Source organism: Ornithorhynchus anatinus, chromosome 5 (genome assembly GCF_004115215.2).
Source record: "Ornithorhynchus anatinus isolate Pmale09 chromosome 5, mOrnAna1.pri.v4, whole genome shotgun sequence".
Classification (NCBI taxonomy): domain Eukaryota; kingdom Metazoa; phylum Chordata; class Mammalia; order Monotremata; family Ornithorhynchidae; genus Ornithorhynchus; species Ornithorhynchus anatinus.
In genome coordinates, this window is record NC_041732.1 from 3922261 (window position 1) to 3947337 (window position 25077).

Sequence of the window (25077 nt, forward strand, 5' to 3'; positions counted from 1 at the left end):
GGCCTCCCACAGACAGCTTCTCCGCAGGCTCCGACTTTTCTCTGGATGCCAGATCCAACCGGGAGCCGGGACTGTCCAATGTCTCCCCGGTAAACTTCCATCAGGGATCACTAGCCATAATCAGTTTGCCCCAGTCACCCCAGTAATGCAAGGCCAGCGAATGGCCCAGTATATTTCAGTCTCACCAATATCTCAGGGCTGGATTAACCAGTATCTTCCAGTCTCACCAGAAACCGAGGATCAGGTGCTATTAAAGCACTTCAAAAATGGGGAGGGGGAGGCGCTACACCAGAATATTATTTATTACTATGACTACTGACAGTAGCTCGGTCTCACCTGCTCTTGGGAGCCAAGGATCTCCCAGTGTGACCAGTGACTCTCAGTCTCACCAATGTCCTGTTACTAAAACTCAGAAAAATTAATCTCTCCAGATTAGGGATCAATCAGTGGTTTTTATTGAGCACTTATTCCGCAGAGCACTGTATTAAGCACTTGGGAGAGAACAAGAGTTGGCCGACACAATCCCCGCCCACAGTGACTTTACAGTCTAGAGGGAGAGACAGATATTAATATAAATAATTTATCAATATAATAATAATGGTATTTGTTAGGCACTTACTCTGTGTTGAACACTGTTCTAAGTACTGGGGTAGATACAAGCTAACCGGGTTGGGCAGAGTCCCTCTCCCACTTGAGGCTCAGCCCTAATCCCCATTTTACAGATAACTGAGACCCAGAGGAATGAAGTGACTTCCCCAAGGCCCCCAACAGAAACATGGCAGAGCACGGATTAGAACCCAGATCCTTCTGACTCCCAGGCCCATGCTCTATCCATGAGGGCATACTGCTTCTCACTAGGCCACACTGCTTCTCACACTGTACATAAGCACTGTGGCGCTGAGGGTGGGATGAATCCAAATGTCCAAATGTCCAAAGGGATGTTCCAACCCTGTTTTACCACCTGTTATTCCAGGAGTTGGATTTAGAACTTCCCACTACAATCTCTAATGCCCAGACTCCTCAGTTATCCAAGGCCAAGGCTTTCTCTGTATGGCCGGTCATTTTTCAGTTCCTCTCAAATGTCCCCTGTGCCTCTGAGCCCAATATTACCTGAGGCTGACCAGTCCACCCAGGACCCAGGGTTAGAGAGTCGGGAGTCTCCGCCCCCTCCCTCAGCCTGGCCCAACCCCGCCTCCCCCCACCCCGGAATCCCAGGAATGCACCCCTCCTCCATCTGCTCCGCCCAGCACCCGAGGGGGAGGGGAGAACAGGGGGCTGTGGGGCGGGGATGCCTGGGTCCAGGATGGGAGAGGGGGAACGCATTGGCCGAAGGACCGGGAGCTGAGTCACAGGACACCCGGGTCCTACAAGAAGAACTCTAAACTGGGTGTTGCTGTCTAGGGCCTGGAGACCGGGTTGAGGGGTGACTGGGGGATGAGGGCATGCAGTGACCTCGGCTCTGGGGTGGGGAGTTAAAGATGCGGGGGAAGGGGCAGTTCAGAGAGGAGAGGGGGTCCAAGAGTGAGTAGCTGGGGAAGGGGACGCCTAGTTCCCAGGTGGAAAGTCGAGGCTCAAAGCAAGGCCGCTGGAGGAGAAGGGAACCTGTGGGCCAGAGGGAGGAGACAGGACACCCGCCACACACCTGCTGGCACCTGAGGTCCTGCTGCCCTCTTGTGGGCATTGGAGGGACAGCGCCACCTGACCGGTCAGTCAGTCGCAGGACAGTGACGTCCATTGCCCCCCCCCCCCCGCCCTCTCCTCCAACTACACAGTCCAGTGTCCACTCTTCTCTTTATTTCACTCTTCACAGGCCCCCTCAATCCCGCCTCCTTGCCCTGCTATCTCCCCCACCCCAAAAAACAACCCCCCTTCCCCTGGTAACAGTGCTGGAGGTGGGAGGTCGGAGGTCACCTGTCTTCAGGCACTTCTCCCCGACACGTACACTGGGTCTGTGGAGAAAGAGAAAGGGGTCAGATGAGGGTGTTTGGTGGAAAAGGGATGGGGCAGCAGTGGAGAGAGGCCTTCACTCTCACCTGGGTCTTGGCTAGACTGGTGCTGAGGGCTGGGGGGAAGGGGGGTGAAGAAAGGCAGCAGGGGAAGTGGGGATTCCTGGCCTTTTCTGGATCACTGAAGCCAGGAGAAAATAATAATAATAATAATAATGTTGGTATTTGTTAAGCGCTTACTATGTGCCAAGCACTGTTCTAAGCGCTGGGGTAGACAGGGGAATCAGGTTGTCCCACGTGGGGCTCACAGTCTTAATCCCCATTTGACAGATGAGGTAACTGAGGCACAGAGAAGTTAAGTGACTCGCCCACAGTCAGCTGACAAGTGGCAGAGCTGGGATTCAAACTCATGACCTCTGACTCCAAAGCCTTTGCTCTTTCCATTGAGCCATGCTGCTGAAAAAGCCAGTCATCCACCTCAACGTTCCAAACCATCCAGGGCCCAACTCCAATTCCCAAGTCCCAGGCATCCCCCAACCTTCTCTGTTCTCCCACCCCCAAGCCCCCTGCCCTCCAGCCCTCAGTCTGGGCCCCCTCCCAGGCCTCCCTACTTACCCTGTTGCCCTCCTGGTTGGGCTGAGAGGGGGCGGAGCCATCCCAGGAGGCAGAGGACAGGGGAAGGGTCCGGGGGAGGGGACGAGGAGGACGGAGCCGGGGTGGGGGCTCAGGTTGGCTGGGGTTAGGAGTCTGGAAGGAGAGGAAAGAGGGTCTTATCAGAGATGACATTCAAGAAAGGCAATTTTGGATAAGGAGAGACCCCCCCAGTCCCAGAATCCTGGAGGTCATCTGCTCTAGCTCCTTACTGCCAGGTAGAAGTTGTCAATTTATTATAGCAGTGTAACCTAGTGAAAAGAGCCTGAGCCTGGGGGGCAGAGGCCCCGGGTTTTAATCCTGGCTCCACCACTTACCTATTGTCTGACCTTGGACAAGTTACTAAACTTCTCTGTGCCTCAGTTCCCTAATCTGCAAAATGGGGATTGAATAACTGTTCTCCCTCCTACTTAAGACTGTGAGCCCCATGTGGGACCTGATTAGCCTACTGGATAGAGCATGGGCCTGGGAGTCAGAAGGTCATGGGTTCTAATCCCAGCTCTGCTACCTGGGTGCTGTGAGACCTTGAGCCAGTCACTTCATTTCTCCGGGCCTCAATTACTTCATCTGTAAAATAGGGATTAAGACTCTGAACCCCATGTGGGACAGGGACTGTGTCCAATCTGATTAGCTTGTACCTACCCCAGCACTTAGAACAGTGCTTGATACATAGTAAGCACTGAACAAATGTCATTATTATTGTCTCCCCAACTAGACTGTAAGCTCCTTGAGGGCAAGTATCATGTCTACGAGTTGTACTGGTAAGCAGCATTGCCTAGAGGAAAGCACACAGACTTGGGAGTCGGAGATCCTGGGTTCTAATCCACCATTTACCCGCCTTATGATAGCGGACAAGTCACTTAACTTCTCTGTGCCTCGGTTCCCTCATCTGCAAAATGGGGATTCAATACCAGTTGTCTCTCCTACTTATAATGTGAGCTCTAAGTGGGATCTGATTATCCTGCATCTACCCCAGGGCTTAGTACAGTGCTAAGCACATGGTAAATGCTTAACATACACCATAGTTATTATTATTATTGTACTCTCCCAGCCACTTTATTTTATTTATTAATAATGGCATTTAAGTGCTTTTTTCTTTTTTTAAAACAATATCTGTTAAGTGCTTACTATGTGACAGGCACTGTACTTAACGCTGGGGTATTCATTCAGTAGTATTTATTGAGCGCTTACTATGTGCAGAGCACTGTACTAAGCGCTTGGAATGAACAAGTCGGCAACAGATAGAGACAGTCCCTGCCGTTTGACAGGCTTACGGTCTAATCGGGGGAGACGGACAGACGAGAACGATGGCAATAAACAGAGTCGAGGGGAAGGACATCTCATAAAAACAATGGCAACTAAATAGAATCAAGGCAATGTACATTTCATTAACAAAATAAATAGGGTGATGAAAACATATACAGTTGAGCAGACGAGTACAGTGCTGAGGGGATGGGAAGGGAGAGGGGGAGAAGCAGAGGGAGATGGGGGGAAAAGAGGGTTAAGCTGCGGAGAGGTGAAGGGGGGGGGCGGTAGAGGGAGTAGAGGGAGAAGGGGAGCTCAGTCTGGGAAGGCCTCTTGGAGGAGGTGAGTTTTAAGAAGGGTTTTGAAGAGGGGAAGAGAATCAGTTTGGCGGAGGTGAGGAGGGAGGGCGTTCCGGGACCGCGGGAGGACGTGGCCCGGGGGTCGACGGCGGGATGGGCGAGACCGAGGGACGGTGAGGAGGTGGGAGGCAGAGGAGCGGAGCGTGCGGGGTGGGTGGTAGAAAGAGAGAAGGGAGGAGAGGTAGGAAGGGGCAAGGTGATGTAGAGCCTCGAAGCCTAGAGTGAGGAGTTTTTGTTTGGAGCAGAGGTTGACAGGCAACCACTGGAGGTGTTTAAGAAGGGGAGTGACATGGCCAGATCGTTTCTGCAGGAAGATGAGCCGGGCAGCGGAGTGAAGAACAGACTGGAGCGGGGCGAGAGAGGAGGAAGGGAGATCAAAGAGAAGGCTGACACAGTAGTCTAGCCGAGATATAACAAGAGCCAAGTTAGATACAAGTTAATCAGTTTGGACACAATCCATGTCCCACATGGGGCTCACAATCTTAATCCCCGTTCTACGGATGAGGTATCCAAGGCACAGAGCAGTGAATTAACTTGCTCAAAATCACACAGCAGACAAGTGGCAGGATCAGAACCCAGGTTCTTTTGACTTCCAGGCCCATGCTCCATCCACTAGATCACACTGCTCCTCCAGTAGAGTGCTTGGTACATAACATGTGCTTAACAAATATCACAATTATTATTGTGAGTTGTATTTCACCAGTACAGAATAACACTTTGGGGAGAACATTTCTTGTTCTTCTATCCAACCCAGGTAATGAAAACACATGTTATAAAGAAGGGCCTTGGTCTAAGAACTCACTTGTGGCTGGGGTCTGTTGTCACCACCTCTCTTTGTGAGCAGGTCCAGCCTGGGCGGGACTGGAGGGGGGAGTTGGGGTGAAAATGTGCGGTTCAACTGGGAGAAATGGAAGGTGGGGAGGGGAGGAAAGGGGGTTAGATCTTGTTCGCAGGTTTCCTGCCCTCCCTCAACTTCCTACCCAGCTTTACCCAGATCAGCATCCTCCCCTCATCTCCCACTCTACATCTCAAACCCACAGCCTCCCTATTTTATTCCCACATGGGGATGAAATTCCTGTTCTCCCTCACCCTTGGCCTGTGAGCCCCATTTGGGCCTCACAGAAAATCCTGTAGTTACCCCCAGCACTTAGCACTTAAAAATACCACAGTTATTATTATTATTATTATTGTTACATCTCACTGAGAGTCAAATCTCCCCATTCCAGGTTTTCACTTCCATCTTTCCACCCCACCCCCAACCTCCTCCTTCCCATTTTCTCCTTTCCCTCCGTTTACCACTTGTCCCGACCTCCATGACCCGGCTCTCACCTGTTTCAGAGCAGCCTCCACGTCTTCCAGATCATCGTCGTCATCGTCCTCCTCCTCCCCCTCTTCATCTCCGTCCTCCCGTTCCTCCCTCCAGCCTTGCCCGGTGGTCCTCTCTCCTTCCTGGAAGGGCTGAATCCTCACTGGTTCCCGGCCCCGGATCTCACAGCGGCAGAAGGGGCATGTCTGCCCATCCGACTGCTGTGGGAGGGAAAGGGGGATCAGGGACGGGAGGAAGGGGAAACAGAGGGAAGGGAAAATTGGGGGGAAGGGGAAGGAGGAAAGAATCAGGAAGGAAGGGCAATCAGGGAGGAGGGGAAGTGGGAAGGGAAGAGGAGAGGGAAGAGGAAGCAGTTGGGAGGGGAACAAGGGAGTGGGGGGAAAGGAAGAAGAGAAGGAGGGGGCAGTTCAGCTTTCCTTAAGAGCCTGCAATCCTCAAACCTCACCTGGAGGGAGCCGAAGGAGAGACACAGAGACAGAAAGACAGAGACACTCCCCCAGCACCTCCATTTCCCGCCCCCGCCCCATCCTCCCTGGGCACACCTGCCAGGCCACCAGGCAGCGGAAGCAGAGCAGGTGACCACAAGGCTCAATTTTGACGTCCTTATCGCTCTCAGCACAGATCTTACACAGTTGGAAAGTAGAGTCCATGGCACAGTACAGCTGGAACTGCTCCTACAGAGACATACACGTCTAAGTGGCCGGAGTCACAGTGGTCACTGGCCCAGGCAGGGACTTGGGGGGCAAGGAGGAACCCCAAGGGGGGGGACACACAGGAATAGGGGGCCAAGACATGGGAAAGGGTGCTGATGGAAGAGGAGGGTATAATAATAATGTTGGTATTTGTTAAGCGCTTACTATGTGCCGAGCACTGTTCTAAGCGCTGGGGTAGACACAGGGGAATCAGGGGTATAATAATAATGTTGGTATTTGTTAAGCGCTTACTATGTGCAGAGCACTGTTCTAAGCACTGGGGTAGATACAGGGTAATCAGGTTGTCCCACGTGAGGCTCACAGTTAATCCTCATTTTACAGATGAGGAAACTGAGGCAAAGAGAAGTTAAGTGACTTGCCCACAGTCACACAGCTGACAAGTGGCAGAGCTGGGATTCGAACCCATGAACTCTGACTCCCAAGCCCGGACTCTTTCCACTGAGCCATGCTGCTTCTTGAGGGGGGAGGGTAAGGGTATCCTGTTAGAGTGGAAGCCCCTTATTGGCAGGGAATGGGTCTCTTGCATTTTTTGTTTTGGAAATGGTAACTGTCTCCCCCTCTAGGCTGCCAGGTCACTGTGGGCAGGGAATATGTCTGTTTATTGTTATACTGTATTCTCCCAAGCATTTAATACAGTGTTCTGCACACAGTAAGCACTTAATAAATACAACTGAATGAATAAATGAGTTTGTTAAGCATTTACTATGTGCCAGCTACTGTATTAAGTGCTGGGGTAGATACAGGGTAATCAGGTTGGACATAGTCCATGTCCCATATGGGGTTCACAATCCTAATCCCTATTTTACAGATGAGGTAATTTGAGGCACAGAGAAGTGAAGTGTTTTGCCTAAGGTTACACAGGAGACAAGTGGAGGAGCTGGGATTAGAACCCAAGTCCTTTGACTCCCAGGCCCAGGCTCTTTCCACTAGGCCACACCGCTTCTGACTCGCTTTCTCAAATTTTTGTTAGAGTGCATCGCATCCAGTGAGCATCTAGTAATTCCATTGCCACCACCAGAGAGACAGAGTCCAAGAGTGGAAGAGGAGGGAGCAAAGGAAGGGATGAGACAGACCTTAGACACCTCAATCTGCTTGTGAGGCTCCACTTGGCAGAGCTCAGAGAGATCTGGGTTGGTGTTCTTCCCATCTGGGTAGAGGTAGCTAAGTGGGGAACAGACAGAGTTCAGAACCCACCCAACCCAGTTCCCCCCAGAAACCTTGAATGATAATAATAATAATGTGTGGCACTTTTTAGGGATCTACTATGTGCCAAGTAATAATAATACCACAGATCTACATCTCTGCCCCATCCTCTCCCCCTCCCTTCAGGCTCGTATCTTCTCCTGCCTCCAGGATGTCTCTACCTGGATGTCTGCCCAACACCTAAAACTCAGCATGACCAAAATTGAGCTCCTCATCTTCCCTCCCAAGCCCGGTCCTCTCCCTGATTTCCCTATCACCGTGGATGGTACTACCATCCTTCCCGTCTCTCAGGCCCGCAACCTCGGTGTCATCTTTGACTCTGCTCTCTCGTTCACCCCACACATCCAATCCGTCACCAAAACCTGCCGGTCTCACCTTTATAATATCGCCAAGATCCGCCCTTTCCTCTCCACCCCAACGGCTACCTTACTGCTACAGGCTCTCGTAATATCCCGGCTAGACTACTGTGTCAGCCTTCCCTCTGATCTCCCTTTCTCCTCTCTCTCCCCGCTCCAGTCTATTCTTCACTCCACTGCCTGACTCATCTTCCTGCAGAAACGCTCTGGGCATGTCACTCCCCTTCTTAAAAACCTCCAGTGGTGGCCTATCGACCTCCTCACAAAACAAAAAACTTCTCACTGTAGGCTTCAAGGCTCTCCATCACCTTGCCCCTTCCTACCTCTCCTCCCTTCTCTCTTTCTACTGCCCACCCCACACGCTCCGCTCCTCTGCCGCCCACCTTCTCACCATCCCCCGTTCTCGCCTATCCTGCCGACGACCCCTGGGCCACGTCCTCCTGCAGTCCCGGAATGCTCTCCCTCCTCACCTCTGCCAAACTAATTCTCTTCCCCTCTTCAAAACCCTACCAGAGCTCACCTCCTCCAAGAGGCCTTCCCAGACTGAGCTCCCCTTTTCCCTCTGCTCCTTCTACCCCCCACCTCTCCGCAGCTAAACCCTCTTCTCCCACTTTTCCCTCTGCTCCTCCCTCTCTCCCGTCCCATCCCCTCAGCACTGTACTCGTCCGCTCGACTGTATATATCTTCATTACCCTATTTATTTTGTTAATGAGATGTACCTCACCCTGATTCTATTTATTTGCTATTGTTTTAATGTGATGTTCTTCCCCTTGATTCTATTTATTGCCATTGTTCTTGTCTGTCCATCTCCCCCGATTAGACTGTAAGCCCGTCAAAGGTCAGGGACTGTCTCTATCTGTTACTGATTTGTACATTCCAAGCGCATAGTACAGTGCTCTGAACATAGTAAGCGCTCAATAAATACTATTGAATGAATGAATGAATGAACAATAATAATAACATAATTGTAGTATTCAAGTGCTTACTATGTTCCAGGCACTGTTCTAAGTGCTGGGGTGTAAACAAGCAAATCGGTTTGGACATAGTCTCTGTCCCACATAAGGCTCACAGTCTCAAATCTCATTTTACAGATGAGGTACCTGAGGCCCAGAGTAGTACAGTGACTTGCTCAAGGTCACACAGCAGACAAATGGCAGAGATGGGATTAGAACCCACATCCTAAGCGCTGGGGTAGATGCTAGGTAATCAGGTCAGATACAGTTCTTGTCCCACAAGGGGCTCACAGTCTAAAAGGGAGAGAGAACAGTAATCCCCATTTTACAGATGAGGAAATTGAAGTAAAGAGAAATTCAGTGACTTGTCTAAGGTCACACATTTGGCAAATGGCAGAGCTGGGAACAGAACCCAGATTAATTGACTCCCAGGCCCAGGCTCTTTCTACTAGGCCTCCCTGATTCTCACTGCTTGAACCACCCACCAAAGGCCAGCAGACCTACAGGTCATATCATTTTCCAGCCAATTGACCCTCACACCCTCAGCCCTCATCAGGCCTTCCGGTCATCATCAGTGAGTTTTGGCCACCCTCTGTGGGCAGAACACTTCAGCTAATGTTTGGGAACATACACTAGGAGTGAAAAAACACTAATAAGAATGTAAACTCCCTGTAGGCAGGGAGCAGGGGACTTTTTATGGTATTTGTTAAGCAGTTACTATATGCCAGGCACTGTACTAAGTGCTGGAGTAGAGACAAGCTAATCAGTTTGGACACAATCCATGACCCACATGGGGCTCATGGTCTTAATCACCATTTTACAGATGAGGTAACTGAGTCAGAAAGAAGTTAAGTGACTTGCCCAGGGTCACACAGCAGACAAGTGGTGGAGCTGGGATTAGAACCCAGGTCCTTCTGATTCCCAGGCCTGTGCAATATACACTAGGACTTCTCTAACTTTTTTCTATTCTTCTCATCTTCCTGTTCTTTCTGTTCTCCTTCCCTGACCCCACTTATGTCCATATCCTTTTACTCTACTATTTCCCCTACCTGTAATCTACTTTAATGCTTGCCTTCTCCTGTAGATTATAAGGTCCCTGTGGGGACGGTCACATCTATCAACTCTATTGTATTCATTCATTCTTCATTCATTCATTCACCTGTATTTATTGAGCACTTACTGTGTGCAGAACACTGTACTAAGCGCTTGGGAGAGTACAAGAGAACAATAAACAGACACATTCCCTGCCCACATTGAGTTTACAGCCTAAATGGGGAATTGTAATTGCCAAAGCCTTATTGAAGGCATGTCTCCTCCAAGAAACCTTCTCTGACTAAGCCTGCCTTCCCTCTTCTCCCTCTCCCTTCTGCTTTGCACTGATTTGCTCCCTTCATTCATCCCCTCTCCCAGACCTATAGCATTTATGTACATATCTGTAGTGTGCTTATTTATATTAATGTCTCTCACCCCCTCTAGACTGTAAGCTCATTGTAGGCAGGGAATGTGTCTGTTTACTGTTACACCATACTCTCCCAAGCACTTAGTACAGTGCTCTGCACATAGTAAGTGATCAATAAATACTAGTAAATGAATGAATGTACTTAATCATTAATAATAACAATTGTGGTATTTTTAAGCACTTACTATGTGCCAGGCACTGTACTAAGCTCTAGGGTGGGTGCAAGCAAATCAGGTTGGACAAAGTCCCTGTTCCACATGGGGCTCACAGTCTCAATCCTCATGTTACAGATGAAGTAACTGAGCACAGAGAAGTGAAGTGACTTGCCCAAGGTCACATAAGCTGACAAGTGGCAGAGCCAAAATTAGAACCCATGACCTCCTGACTCCCAGGCCTTTGTTCTATCCATTAGGCCACACATTTGTACTTGTAACTGTACTTGAACTGTACTTTCCCAAGTGCAGAGTACAGTGCTCTTCACACATTAAGTGCTCAATAAATACCATTGATTGAGTGACTTTTGTACCTACCAAGGTTCTTAAACACTCACTCACCTGAAAGTCCAGGTTACTTCTTCCTATCTATGATTTATCTTAGTGTACCTCTCCCCAGCTAGATTATAAGAATCTTGAGGGCAGAGTCTGAATCCAGCCAGCTCTACTGTTCCCTCCCCAGCTTTTAGGACCCTGCTCTGCACACAATAGTTGCACAATAAATACCAGTGACAGAATGATGGAGGGATTGAGAGTTTCTCAGCACCCCCCACCCTCAAGCCCACGCTTCCACTTACAAGTGCTCTCGCTGCCCCTCCATCAGGGCCTGGAAGAGGGGCTTGTTCTGGGGGATGGTCTGCAAGACGCTGCCATCCTCACTCACGTAGCCGATGGCCCACTGCCCTAGGCGGGTGCAGCTTAGACGGAAGATGTAGCTGGACAGTGGTTGCGGGGAATCAGGTCTTCCTCTTCTCTCCAGCCCCCTTCTCCTCCTCCCCATCTCCCTCCTCCTCCTGCTCAGTCCCCTCCTCCTCCCCAACTCTCTTCTCCTCCCTTAGACAGGTGAAGCTCAGGTGGAAGAGGAAGCTGGGCAGAGGGAGGGGGAGTCAGGCCTTCCCTCCCCCACCGCCCCACGAGCTCTCTCCTCCCCTCCAGCCCTTTCCTCTTCCTCAGTCCCCTCCTTCTCCTCTACTTTCTCCTCCCCTGCACCCCACTCACCTCCTCCCGCAGCTCTCCCCTCTTTCTACCCAGCCTCCATCCGTTTCTCCTACTCCCACCTCCTCCTCCTGCAATCCCTTCTTCCTTCCCCTCAGCTTCTTCCTCTCCCTCAAGGTCCCTGCCCAGGACCCAGGTGTCTTGTGTCCCAGCCCCTTACCTGCCCGGTTTTCCCCGGAATGCCTGCAGCCGGGCTCGGACCTCGTCGTAGGTCAGGAAAGCCATATAGCCGGGATGAGTGACGGCCAAGACTGTCCAGTTCTTCAGGAGCGTTGGCCATGGCTGGTGGGGTTAGGGGGGCAGGGCCCCAGAAGAGGGGAAGTGGAGGTGGGAAAACCCCTCTGTCCTCCTCTTCATCCTCCCCCAGCTCTTCCAAATCCCACAGCCAATCCCCTCCCCATCTTCTCTGCATCATTTCTCCAGCATCTTAGCATCTGCAGCTTTTGATCTCCTCCTATTGAGCTCAGCTGCTTTCTGCAATGACTCCCCAACCAACCCCAAGGATCCCCACCCAGTCCTCTCTGCTCTCTCCCGTTCCCCAAATCCAGTCCTCTCTGTTCTCCCACCCCACAATCTGGGTCTTCTCTTTCTCCCTCTCCCATCGCTCAGTCCTCTCTACTCTCTCCCACCATTACTCAGTCCTTTTGCTCTCTCTCCCACCCCCATCACCCACCTCCGCTCTCCCTCAACACCCACCGCCAACCAGAGTCATGACACCCACCCAGCTTTCCTGATATCTCCCACACCTCAAGCAGCCCCAGGGCCCAGACCCAAATGCCCTATCCCTACCTGGAAGAGGCGAGTGAAGATGTCAAACTCAAAGATGGAGATGTGGCCACTACATGTGAGGTCAATAGTGGACCGCAGGGCGAGGGCCATGGGACCTGGTTCCACCGGGTGCAGCGTCCCCAGCAGGGTCTTGAATTCCTCCCACGGCACCACACACCTGGGGCGAGCACAGCAGGTATGAGCTCTGCCCTGCAGGGCCTCACCAGAAGAGACCAAGTCCTAGGCTTCCTGCTGAAAGGCAGGAGGCAGGGCGGTCCAGCGTGCAGAGCTCAGTTCAGGTTCTAGTCCTAGCTCTGCCACTGCCCTGCTGTGTGACCTGGGTAAAATGACTTCCTCTCCAGGCCTTGGTTTTCTCTTAAGTGGGGATAAAAGCCCAGCTTTCCCTCCCTCTTCAATTGTAAGCTCTATGTAGGACAGGGACTATCAGAGCTAATTATCTTGTGTCTAAACCACTATTGAGCACAATGCTTGACACTTAGGAAGCACCCAACTGACACTGAAAGTATAATCTATCAGCAATAGTATTTATTGAATGCTTACCATGTGTAGGGCACTGTACTAAACACGTAGGAGAATATAAAAGCTGATAGACATCATCCCTGCCTTCAAGGACCTTACAATCTAGTGGAGGAATCAGACACTAAAATAAATGGCAACTAGGGGAAGCAGCAGAGTATAAGGATATGGACAGAAGTGCACAAGTGGCACAGTAGAAGAGAAAATAGGATGGGAGGTGAATTAGTATTATAGGGTATCTGGTAGGGGGCAGGAGAATGAAGCCTGTGAGAAGTGTTGGTGAGGAGAGGTCCACAGGATGGGGAGGTGGTGTTTGATTGCAGTGTAGGAGGTTGCGGTGAGCTTCTTGGGGAGTACAAGAGTGAGCAGGGGACATCTTAGGCCCGGGGCAGGAGGAGGAGAGTGGGTGGGTGGGCAGTTCAGCATCCAGGGGTCCGTTTTGGGGAAGGGGGATAGGAGGGAAATCTCAAGGGGAGGGGCGGGAGTGTCCAGTGTCCCCTGCTCACCGCTCCCCACAGTGCTGCCGCCAGAAGGCGTGGGCCTCAGTCTTGGTGAGCCGGTAGTCGGGACCGCAGTAATGGCCGTCCGGGAAGAGGGCGGAGAGCTCGGCCAGCATGTGGCTGAAGATGAGTGACAGCTTGGTCAGGTGGCGCCTGTGGGGAAAATGGGGGAATAAGGGCCCCAGCCTTACCCCTTCCCCCCCACTCCACCCACACTCTCTATTCTGAGACCCACTTCCTGTCCGAAAGGCAGGTGGCCTGTCCCCCCAGTCCCCACGCCTCCTGCCCCCCACGCTTCCTGCTCCCAAGCCCCCACGCCTACTGCCCCACAAGCCCCCATGCCACCTACCCTTTAAGCCCCTAAGCCTCCTGCCCCCCCAGACTCTTCACCTCTTGACCCCAAGCCCCCATGCCTCCTGTTCCCCCCACAGCCCCGTCCTACCCCTTAGACTCCCCTCCCATCCTGCACATGGGACCCAGGCGTCCAGCTCCTCTCCCCGCTGCTGACGTGGGCTGTGGTCAGTCCCTCCCCCCCTTCCATCCATCAGTCTCTGACTGCAGGCCGCCCCCCCGCCCTCCCCAGGAGAGACAGTAAACAGGAAACACAACTAGCAGCCCCCGCGTCCGGCCCCTGCCCCCCCGGCCCCCCTTACTCAGCCCCACTCGCCAGAGCCAGGGGTCTGGGGCCTTCCTCTGTCCCCCAACAACCCCAGAGGATCCCAAATTGGTGTACAGGACCTTCGGGGTGGGCTCCGGCTCAGCCCCACGGGAGGCTCAGCCTGGCTTCTATAGGGCCCCACATCGACCTGTAGGGAGGACTCTCGGCCTAATTCTAGCCAAACCGCTCTGGCCTAACCCTATAAGGGCCAGAAATGGGATCTATAAGATCACAGGGGACTCCCGGGCATGTCTCAGGCCGTCTCTAGGGGAGTCCCGGTGGATCTGGCCCTCTCCCAGCCCCGGGCCTGGGTGGGGCAGTCACCTTGGGCCTGCAACCAACAGGAAATGGCATTGCAGGGGGCTAGAGTCCAGAGTGAAGGGTTGAAGGGGACACGAATGGGGTGGGCACAGAGGTCTGAAGGCAAGGTGGCCCGGCCAGGGGCAGGGGGAGAAACCTGCAGGGTGGAGACCCCAGGGGCCGGGGGGAGAAGAGGAGGGGAAACTCCTGGGACAGGAGTGGAAAATGGGAGACAGAAATATAGGGGCGGGGATGGGGACCGGAGGGCGTGAGGCAGAAGCTGGCCTGGGTCCTGCAAGAGTGGGCCGGGAGGGAGAGAGTTTGGGACAGGGAGGCGGAATACTTGAGTCCCCGGTAGAAGAGGGGCGAGGGGGAGAAAGGAACGGTGGAGTGGCGAATCCGGCCCCGGATTCGGGTCCGCTCACCTGGCCGTCGTGGCGGTCGGTCCTTCCCTGAAGATGTCCTCTCTCCCCGCTCCGGCCCCCGCTCGGCCTCGCCCGGGGAACAGCTCGGCCACCTGCCTGGTCTTGGCCGCCAGGTTGTTCAGAAACACGGCCAGGAAGTCCGCCGCGCCCCCGGGCCCCTCGTTGCCGACCCCCGCCGACCCCCCGCCCCGTCGGACCTGGATCAGCCTCAGCAGGGTCAAGCTCTGGGGCACCAGGTCGGGCAGCGACGGGGGGCTGGCGCCCAGCCCGGGGTCCCCGCACAGCCCCTCCAGCTGTTCCAGGCACCGCACCGCCCGCGACAGGGCTCGCTGCTCGGCCCGCCGGCCCCCCGCCCCCATCGCCCCCCACCCCCGACCCGGCCGCGAGGGGGCCGCATCCCGACCGCCTGCTCCCGCCGCCATCGCCGCGGCCATGGGGCGAGCTCCCCCGGGGGGGGTGGGGGGGAGGGGCAAGGACGGGGGGGGCGGGGGAGGACAGGAAGGGGAGTGGAGAGCCGGAGGCGGCGGGGCGGAGGAAGGGGCAGAGGTGTGGACGCTCAGCCCACCGAGCGGTGGCGAGGAGTAGGGCTGCGGGAGGCCGGGGGCTGGACGGGGAGGGGGACACATCGGGGTGGGACGGTAGCAGGGGGCTGCCGGAGGGGCGCAGGGTAAGGGGGGGAGGGAAGTGGGGGACGGGGTTGGGGGGAGGGAAGGGGCACAGGGCCGAGGGGAGGGAGGAGGGTCAGGGCCGGGGGGAGGGAGGGGAGGGAGGGGAGGGGGGGCAGGGCCGGGGGGAGGGGAGGGGGGACAAGGCCCGGGCGGAGCAGGGAGGGGCGCGGAGCAAATGCATAGAATGCAAATGCATAGAATGCAAAGGCAGGAATGCATAGAGCCCAGGTGGTTCCCCGGGGCGGGGAGGGGCGTGGGGGTTAGGGCTCTTGGGAGCGGGGCCGGTCCGACCAGAAAGGCAGGAACCAGAGCCCTCGGGGCTGCTGCTTCTCGACCTCGCCACAAGGCGTCGCCGATGCCCCTCGACGCCGCCACCAAGGGGCGCTGTGGCCTTTAACCCGCCCCACCATCGCCCCCCCGCACAAACCAAGGTTGCACCCCTCGACCCCTACCCGGCCAGGACCTAGGCGTCCGAGTCCCTTAGCTGCCGCTTCCCCTCTTCTGTCCTTGAACCCGGGTATCCCGCCTCCCGGCCTCCCACCGCTCTACCCGTTCCCAGGACCCAGCCATCCGCCGCCCCAACCCCCCGACTGGACAGGAGAGAAAAGTACAAAAATATTTTATTACAAAACCAGGACATAGAAATTCAGAATAATTTACATCTCATTACCCCCCAAACCTGGCTCCACCCCCCACACGTCCTGCATGGACCATAACCCCCTGCATCTCCGCCCATGTCCCTCCTCCGTGCAGGGAGACGGGGTCCCCTGAGCCAAGGGGAGGACAGGCGGGGAGGGGGGGGGCGAGGCCTTCACAGTCCACCCCGTCCCTCCTCTGTGCATGGAGACGGAGTCCCCTGAGCCAAGAGGAGGACAGGCGGGGAGGGGGGCGAGGCCTTCACAGCTTTTCGGCGCCCTGGGCCCCTCATCAGCTCCCATCTTGGGCAGGGGAAGGGAGTGGGGGGTAGCGGACCCCGGCGAAGGGAAGCAGGCTCAGGGGGGAGGGGGACCGGGGCAGGTAGAGGTGGTAAGAGCCAGGGGGGCCGTCGGGGGGACCGAGGGGCGAGCGTGGGGGCGAGGACGACGGAGACGTTGAGAGGGGACCTGTGAGGGGAGAAAGCGACAAATGGTGAGGGGAACAGTGGCTCCAAATGTACGACAGCAGCAGGCCCGGAGACGGGGCGGGGAGAACTTGGCCTTTAGGGGAGGGGTGAGTGAGGTAGGGGGAGATGAGAGGAACTAGAATGGTCTAAGGCCGTGTTGGTTAGGAATGGGGGTTGAGTGGGGGACAGCTTGAGGGGTTTCCATGGAGGCATAATAGTGGGACGGGGTTGAGACATGGGGACACAGCGGCCACAGGTTGGCGGGGGTCGGGGGGGAGACGCGGAGTCATAGCAGCTATGGAATGGAGGATAAAGGGAGGGTCAAACAGCCGCCACGGGGAGGGGGACACATGAGGTCACAGCAGCCACAGGTCGGGGGAGACACGAGGTCACAGTGAACGGAGGACAGTGAGTTGTGGGGAGGGGGCTCGGATAGGGGGACTCACCGTTGGGACTGAGGCGGCTGCCACTCTCGGGGGAATGGGGGCAGCTCTGCTCTGGGGAAAGCCCCTCGGGGGGGCCGGGGGGGGCAGGGCGAGCAGCTTTCCCCCTCAAGATGTCAATGACCTGGAGGCAATGGAGAGAGATCTGTCACCCCACCGGATGACAACCCCCTGCCCCACCAGCTTACTGACCGGGAGGGTTGTGTGAGCCTCTGGATCCCCGGGCCCAGCACTCACCCGACGGTTCCTGGCCACCATGAGGGGGGTGTCGTTGTGGCAGTTCTTGAGGCCGCTGTCTGCCCCGCTCCGCACCAGGGTCCGCACGAGTGGCAGGAGACCCCGGCCTGAGGCCGAGTGCAGTGCTGAGCTGCCGGAGTACATCTGTGCATTCACGTTGGCGCCGTGCTGCGGGGAGAATGGGAGGGTCGGGGCGGAACATGGGCGGGGGTATCCAGGAAGCAGGGCCGCGAAGCCAGAGTTGAAAATGGGGTGGGGGGGATTAGGAGATTTAGGGGTTGGGGATGGCTGGGGAAGGGGGCTCCCACCTGCAGCAGCAGAGTCACCATGCTGAGGCTGTTATTCTCCACAGCGTGGATTAAAGGGGAGCGGCCGCTTTTGATGTCCTGGAGAGAAGAGCAATCACGCAGGGTCATGACCTCTGAACCCCCATTTCCTAGATGGCCCCTGCCCCACTTTCCTGAACCCCTCCATTCCCCCTCATAGGGGCAGTGTCCTCATTTCATGAGGAAGATTCAGAAAGCCTGTGGGTCAGAAAGATCCCAATTAGGATTTCTGCATTCCCGGCACTCAGACTCTCAGCTCTTCACCCTGGGGAGAGTGAGGTTGGGATTCCAGCTCCAAAACCTGAAGGTCTGGGTGGCAGGGCAGCCGGGGGAGTGCACTGATTCACCCACGCCCCATGGATCCCCGGTCCCACCCCTCACCACGGCATCTATGTCCGCGCCCCTCTCCAGCAGGTACAGCACGGTTTCTGGATCCTCTGTGTTCACCGCCACGTGCAGAGGCGTCAGACCTGAGAGAGAATGAAGGGATGGGTCAGTGCTCAGGGGGAAACTTTTGAGGATCAATCACTCAATCCCTCTCATTAACTTCCAGCTCTAACCTAAAAACCCTCCCTTCATTTTGCTCACATCTTCTCCCTAGGAACCCCTACTCCCCTACCCCCATCCTTCTCAGCCTCAGGCTTCTCCCCATGCTTCCGATGCTTCTTCCCTCAACCTTATGGTCCTGTCCCCGACAGTTGTGACTAATTCCCTTGCCCCAGCTGATCCCTCCCCTTCAATACCCCACCCCTTGCGACCCCGCCCCCACCCCTCCCCTTGAGGCTCCTCCCTTTCCTCCGCACGTGGCCTCAGCACCCCTCCCCATTACTATGATGATAATTATTGATAATAATCATAATAATAAGTGTGGTATTTGTTAAGCACTTACTATGTGCCATGCATTGTACTAAGCACTGGGATGCATACAAGCAAATCAGGTTGGACCCAGTCCCTGTCCCACAGGGGGCTCACAGTAGCAACCCCCATTTTACAGATGAGGGAACTGAGGCACAAATAAGTGAAGTGATTTGCCCAAGGCCACACAGCAGATAGGTGGCAGGCCCTGTACTAAATGCTGGGATGACAATAATAATAATTACAGTATTTGTTAAGCGCTTACTATGTGCCAGGCAGTGTACTAAGCGCTGGGGTGGATACAAGCAAATCAGGTTGTCCCATGTGGCGTTTACAGTCTTAACCCCCATTTTACAGGTGAGGTAACTGAGGCACAGAGAAGGTAAGGCCCAGAAGAAGAAAGAGACGAAATCATCAGGTCCCACAAAGGGCTCACGGTCTAAGTAGGAGGGAGAAGGATTCGATCCCCATTTTGCAGATGAGAGAACTGAGGCCCAGAGAAGTGAAGTGACTTGCCCACTGTCACACCACCGAGAAGAGGCAAAGAGGGGGACTAGAGTTTCTTGCCTCGCAGGTCCGGGCCCTTTCCACTAGGCCACGCTGCTTTCCCTCTTGACCCACCCCCTGCCACCCCACCCACCGTCGATCCCGCCCCCTCGACGCCCCGCCCCTCACCCTCATAGTTTCGGGCCTCCAGCCCCACGGCCCCAGGCGCAGCCCCTTCCAGCAGGGCCCGCAGGCAGCTCGGGCTCCGGTGCTCGCAAGCCAGGTGTGCCGCCGTCTGGCCGTGCCGGTCCAAGGCCATGGGGCTGGCGCCCCTCGACAGCAGCAGCCGCACCACCGAGGGGAGCGTGGTGATCACGGCCAGGTGCAGAGGGGTCTGCGGGGCCGGGGAGGGAGAGCGGATGAGAGGAGGCACTCTCTGGCCGCAGTCCCCAGCTCTCCCCTCTCCCTCGCCCCGGGCGCTCTGTCCTGACTCCCTCGGTCTCGCCATCCTCGGACCCCGGGAGTCGGACTTGCCCCCCGCCCGCGTTCCTCCGCAGGAACCGGGTGCCGCCCTCACCTGCCGCAGGTGATTGTAGACGTCCAAGTCCCGCCTCCCCTGCAGGAACAGGTCGACGAGGCGCTGGACGGCCGGGAGGTTGCCCTGGACCACAGCGATGTGGAGAGGCCTGGAGTGGGGTCACGGGGTCAGGGAGGGGGAGGTCCTCCCCGCCAGGGTCCAGGCGCCCATCCCGGGACCCAGTGTCCTGCCCGCCCCGTCCCTTTGCCCTCCCCCGCATCGGACCGGCCGCGCCGCCTCGGCCGGGGCTCGTACTGACAGGAGGGTCCGCGGCAGAGCCGGTGATTTCAGAGAAACAGCCGGGGCCGAAGTTACCATAAACCGAAACTGCCTCCGAGGGAAGACGGGGCGGGGCCTCGGAGGAGCCGGGGAGGAAGTGGGGACGGGAGGGGCAGGGCACAAACTTCCAGTAAGACGACCGCTCCCCCCATCCTCCCCACCCCCCCTGCACCGCCGCGCTCGCCCCGCCAGCCAGGCCTCCTGCCCCGTGCCGACCCCTGGAGTCCTTCGGACCACAGCCAACTTCCTCCCCAGACATAAATCCTCTCACCCGCCCCCCCCAAGTCGACCCCCTATATGTTCACTCCAGTCGAAGCCTGCCTGCCTTTGAGGTCAGAACCCAGTCACCCCTACTTCCCCCCTCCCCCCCTACACACATACATATACACACACACCCGTGGGCACCCGGCCCTGACCCCAAACCTGGGACCAGAATTTCCTCACTCCAACCTTCCCCCACTCCAGGGCAGGGTGCCCATGGCCTCCACCAGCCTCCACTCGGGCCCTCCTTTGCTACCCCCAACCCTTTCTCCGCACCCTCACCCTGATCACAGACCCCTGTCCCCAAACCCCTAGGCCTCCCCCACTTCCTCACTTTCACTGCCCCCCACTCCTGGCATTGTCCCCTGAATATTGGGGCTGCATAGGGAGAGCACAGAGGGTATAGGGTGGAGAACAACGAATAGGGGTTATCGAGGGGGATGGGGGATTGGAAATGGGAAGAGTGACTAGAAGGCAGGGGGTCGGGTAGGCGAAGGATTGTGTTGGACTGGGTCGGTGCTAGGGGTGAAGCATCCAATTGGGTGGGGGGCAGGGCTGGGTGAAGGGTCCGAGTGGAACAGGGAAGTTTGCAAGGCAAGGAAGGCGGGTGGAGTTCAGGGGGAGGGGACTGTGGGGACCAGTCTGAGGTTGGGTTTAGTGGGGAGTTGCTGGGGGCCTTTCAGCCCGTCTGCCCATTCCAGTAAAGCAAGGACCACAGCGGAAGGGGTTAAAGCTGGGAAGGGAGGGGGGGGTGACGCAGGTGGGGACTTGGGGGCCGGGCAGGGGGGCCTGGCCATGACGCAGGCGGAGGAGTGGGGGGGGGGGGCAGCTGAGGCTGCGGTCGATGCTGCGGTTAGGGGCTTCCCCCAGCAGTGGCTGCCGAAATGTTTGTGTCCTGAGGCCAGCCCGGAGGGGTTGGGGGCCGGGGGCGGGGGGCCGGGAGGGGGAACACAGCTGAAGGAATGGGGTGGATGGCGAGTTTAGAATGGGCAAGGGAAATAAGAGGTTTGGGGGGGCAAAGAAGAATGGGAGTTTAAGGCAAGCATAGGATCAAGAAGGAGTAAAAAGTGAGGTGAAGGAGCAGAGGAGGAAGCAGGATCATGGGAAATGGAGGGTGGGGGAGCAGAGGGGGTGGAGAAATGGGGAGCAGAGGGGGTGGGGAAATGGGGACTGGGAGAGCAGGGGGTGGGGAAATGGAGGCTGAGGGAGCAGGGAGGGGGGAATGGGAGCTAGAGGAACAGAGCTGGTGGGGAAATAAGAGCTGAGAGCAGGGCTGGTGGGGAATGGGAGCTGAGGGAGTAGAGAGGATGGGGAAAAGGAGGCTGGGGGAGTAGAGATGGTGGGGAATGAGGTCTGAGGAGCAGAGGAGGTGGGAAATGGGAGCCTTAGGAGAAGAGGGGGCAGGGAAAGGGGGGCTGTGGAACAGAAGGGGTAGGGAAATGGGGACTAAGGAACAGAAGGACTGGTTCATGGAAGTTGAGAGTGTAAGAAGAGGTGGGTAAAGGGGGGGTGAAAGAGCCTTCTCCCCTTTCCTAGGTCCACAGCACTTAGGTATATCTGTATATATCTATAATTCTATTTATTTATATTGATGTCTGTTTACTTGCATTGATATCTGACTCTTCCTACTTCCCCCACCACCACCCAGACTGTGAGCCCGTTGTGAGAAGGGATTCTCTCTATTGATGTATTGTACTTTCCAGGTGCTTAGTACAGTGCTCTGCACAGTGGAAGTGCTCAATAAATGAAATTGAATGAATGGAGAAATAGAGGCTGGTGGAGCAGAGAGAATGGGGAAATAAAGACATGAAGACAGGGTAGGAAAATGGGGCTGAAGGAGCATAAAAGATGGGGAAATGGAAGCTGGGGAGCAGAGGGGGTGGGGAAACCAAGATAGGTTGGGGAAAGGGTCTGAGGAGCAGTGAGATGAAGGGTGCAGAGATTGGGGTGTTGGGGAGGTGCTGAGTGGATAATGGGGAGGCTGTGGGAGGAGGAAGATTGGGAGGGAGAAAAAGGGCCTGGCAGGGAGGGAAATTGAGGATGGAAGGTAAGGTTGGAAGGGTGGGGGGAGTGACAGCTGGACCCCCCACCCTGACTTCCCCAAACCCCTTATGACTCACGTATCTCCGTCCTCATCAGCCCGGGTTGCCATGGCGATGTCAGAAGCCAGCGGGTACTCCAGGGGGCAGATCAGGGAGAAGGGGTGCGGTGGGAAGCCCAACAGGGACAATGATCCAGTCAGAGCTGGTGGGTAGAATGGCAGCGCTGGGGCTGGGAAGGAGCCTGGAAGAATGGGAGAGAAGGCATGAGGGCTGGGGGAAGGGGGCAGCTCTTGACCCTTCTTGCCTCTCCCCGGCAGGGGGTTGCATTAGGGGGTGAGAACAGTATTTGGGTACAGAGGGCATTGGAGAGAGGCACAGGTCGAAGGGGACCCGTGGGAATGAAGAGACAGCAGGACGGGAGGTCACGGGGATGGAGGGGGGGATGCAGGGTTGGGGTGAGGACAGAGACCATTTCCGTGGGGTTGGGAGGTGACTCAGGTTGGTGTTGTAACCCGCCTGGGGGGGAGGAAGCGGGGGGCACGTTCTTGTGCAATTTTTCCCCCTCCTCCTCGTGGCCCCGCCCTCTCCCCCCCCCCCAAACACACACTCCCCTCCCCTTAACACACCCCCGCTCCGGCTGCTGGGAAAGCCGGAAACCCCGGGAATGGCGGGGGGTGGGGGCGGCTAAGGGTGTCTCCAGGGCCGGCTGGAGTGGGAGAGGAAGAAGAAGAAACTGAGGGGTGGGAGAATCAGGGACCAACTAGAGGGGGGAAAGGAGAGAAGGAAATTGGGGTGAGCAGATGAGCAGAGGCAGAGAGCTGGAATACAAAACGGGACAGGGAGTCAGGAGTGAGGGATAAAGACTGCAAGGGGATGAGGGTGGGGAATTCATGGTGCAAAGCCATGAGGAACAAGGAAATGAGGTGCGGGGATTTGGGGTGCAGGACCACGGGGTATAAGCATATGCACTTTGGGGATTTGGGGTGTGGAGTCACAGGGTACGGGGAGAGCAGTGGGGAATTGGGATAGAGGGCCATGAGTAGAGAGAGATGGGGTGGGGATTCGGGGTGCGGGCCTTGGGTACAGGGAGACGGGGTGGGGATTTGGGGTGCAGAGTCGGGTGGAGTTGGGAGACAAGGTGTATGAATATTGAGATATAGGGAGTGGGGCATAGAGAAAATAAGATTCAAGGAGCAGGATATGGAAAAGAGGGTGCAGGAAGATGGAGTGCATGGTCCAAAACGTTGGAAATATGGAGTGCAGGTATGTAAGGTGAAGAAGAAGGACTTGGGGTGCAGAGTCCGGAAGTTCGGGGGGCAGGAATACTGGGAGAAGGACGATAGGTTTGGGGAACACAAAGACGGGGTGCAGGAAAGTCAGAATGTGGGGAGCCGGGTCCCCCGGGCTCACTCACCTGGTAAGTAGAGAGCTGGGGGTCGTGCCATGCTCAGGCCGGGACTGGGCGTCCAGATGGTCCCCTCGGTCGCCAACCCCGAAGCAGCACTGCCTCCCTCCATCCTAGGAGCTTTCTCTCCGGCAGGGGCTGGGGTGGGGGTCTCGGGATTGCGGTAGGGCCTTTTCCTCAGGGGCAGCGAGGCCTCCGGGGGCGCTCGGCGCTGGGCCTGATTAGTGGTAGTGTCCGCCTTGCCCCGGGTCCGCAGGTCTACGGGCCCCTCTTCCTCCATCTCCCCAATGGGGGGCGGCTCCTCTAGGGTCATCGGGGAGGGGGGCGGGCGGAGCAGGGTCAGCGGCACAGACTGGGCATCTGCATTCTCCGCCTTGGGCGCAGGCACCTGCTGTGCCCCCTGAGCCGGGCACAGCCCCAGACCCTGCCCCTCGCCGCTGGACACCACCCCCCGCCCTGCCCTCCGTCGCCGGGCACGGCCCCCGGTCCTGCCCTCCGCCGGTGGGCACGGCCCCCTGCCCTGCCCGCTGCGTTGGGCACTGACGCCAGCGCTGCCCCGGTCCTGGGTGCGGGGGACGGACCGATCTCGGCTTTTGAGGAGGAGCAGGTAGCCGCTGGCTCAGCTCCGGTCTCCCGGATCCACAGCAGAGATCGGAGCACCCAGTTCCCCAGCTGCCTCGGCCCGGCCTCTCCCGGCGCCGAATGCAAGTTTCCTGGTGGCTGCGACGGGCAGAGCCGGGCGGGCTGGAGGGCGGGCGGCCCGGGACTTCCCCCTCCGCCAGCTGAACAGAAGGGACTTTTGTGAGCCGGGGAGGCTCCCGCCCTCCCCCCTCCCCCCGTTGCCCTTCTCCCCTCCCCTCGGACCTGCCCCGCCCTCCCTCGGCCCCCCAACCCGTCCGAAGCCCCCCGGCCCCGCCACCTCCCGCCCCTTAAACCGGGTTTCCTGGATGGTCCCCTCCCCCTCAGCTGGGGGTGGAGGGGGTGGGGGCGGGGAAAGAAGGGAGAACCGAGGGGCGGGGGGGATGGGAGGGACGGAGGGAGGGACGGAGGGAGAGTGACAGACTCGGAGAAAGTCCGGGAGATTCAGTCAGCCAGAGAGAGGGAGAGAGAGAGGCGGAGAGACGCAGGGCCAGAGGAGAAATCCCGGCCGGGATACCGGGATAACAGGCAGCCAGAGAGATGGAGATGATCTCGAGATGGAGAATGGGGGCAAGAGACACCAAGGCTGTCCGGGAGTTGGGGCAATGACCGACAGAACCCCAAGAAACAGGTCGAGGCCCAGAAAAAAAAGGGGGAGCGAGGCTCTCCTCCCCTTCACGGCCCCTCCCAGACCCACAGAAAGAGAGAAGGGGAAACAGGGAGAACCGACCGAGGCAGAGACAGCCATACAGACACACACAAATACACCAACAGAGAGATACATTCGGAGACAGTGAGAGATGCAGACGCAGGAAGAGATATGGAGAGAGGCCGAGAGAGATAGAACGATAGAGACCAGGGAGAGGTGAACAGAGAGAGATATTAAGAGACAAAGGTGAGGAGAGAGCTAGAGGAGTGCAGAGACGGGGAAAGATAAGCAGAAACAGAGACAAGGTGAGCTATGGAGAGGCGGGGTGAGACAGAGGGAGGTATAGAAAGAGACTTAGAGGCGTGGAGGCAGGGAGAGATGCAGAGACAGAGGCAGGGCGAGAGACAGGGACTAGAGCTCGGGGGCGGGGGCGGATGGGGGAGGGGGTCACCGGGCAGGGTGGCGGGGAACAGATCCGGCCGGTTCCTGGGGTGGGGGAG

General features: G+C 56.8%; 2 protein-coding genes across 2 annotated transcripts; both read right to left on the reverse strand.

The window, feature by feature from the left end:
- Positions 1-1772: 1772 nt before the first annotated feature.
- Positions 1773-14967, reverse strand: CBLC (Cbl proto-oncogene C). Its single transcript, XM_029065016.1, has 11 exons — positions 14609-14967; positions 13232-13378; positions 12210-12366; positions 11581-11702; positions 11003-11140; positions 7315-7402; positions 6071-6202; positions 5531-5728; positions 5004-5099; positions 2562-2693; positions 1773-1949 (listed from the first exon to the last, which is right to left on the reverse strand). Exons 1-11 carry the CDS (start codon positions 14965-14967, stop codon positions 1908-1910), a joined length of 1611 nt encoding a protein of 536 aa, XP_028920849.1. The 3' UTR covers positions 1773-1907.
- Positions 14968-15879: 912 nt separating this feature from the next.
- BCL3 (BCL3 transcription coactivator) lies at positions 15880-24099 on the reverse strand. The gene is made up of 9 exons (XM_029064422.2): positions 23299-24099; positions 21963-22125; positions 19303-19411; positions 18915-19119; positions 17766-17854; positions 17367-17444; positions 17059-17226; positions 16825-16945; positions 15880-16379 (listed from the first exon to the last, which is right to left on the reverse strand). Exons 1-9 carry the CDS (start codon positions 23600-23602, stop codon positions 16204-16206), a joined length of 1413 nt encoding a protein of 470 aa, XP_028920255.1. The 5' UTR covers positions 23603-24099; the 3' UTR covers positions 15880-16203.
- Positions 24100-25077: the final 978 nt, after the last annotated feature.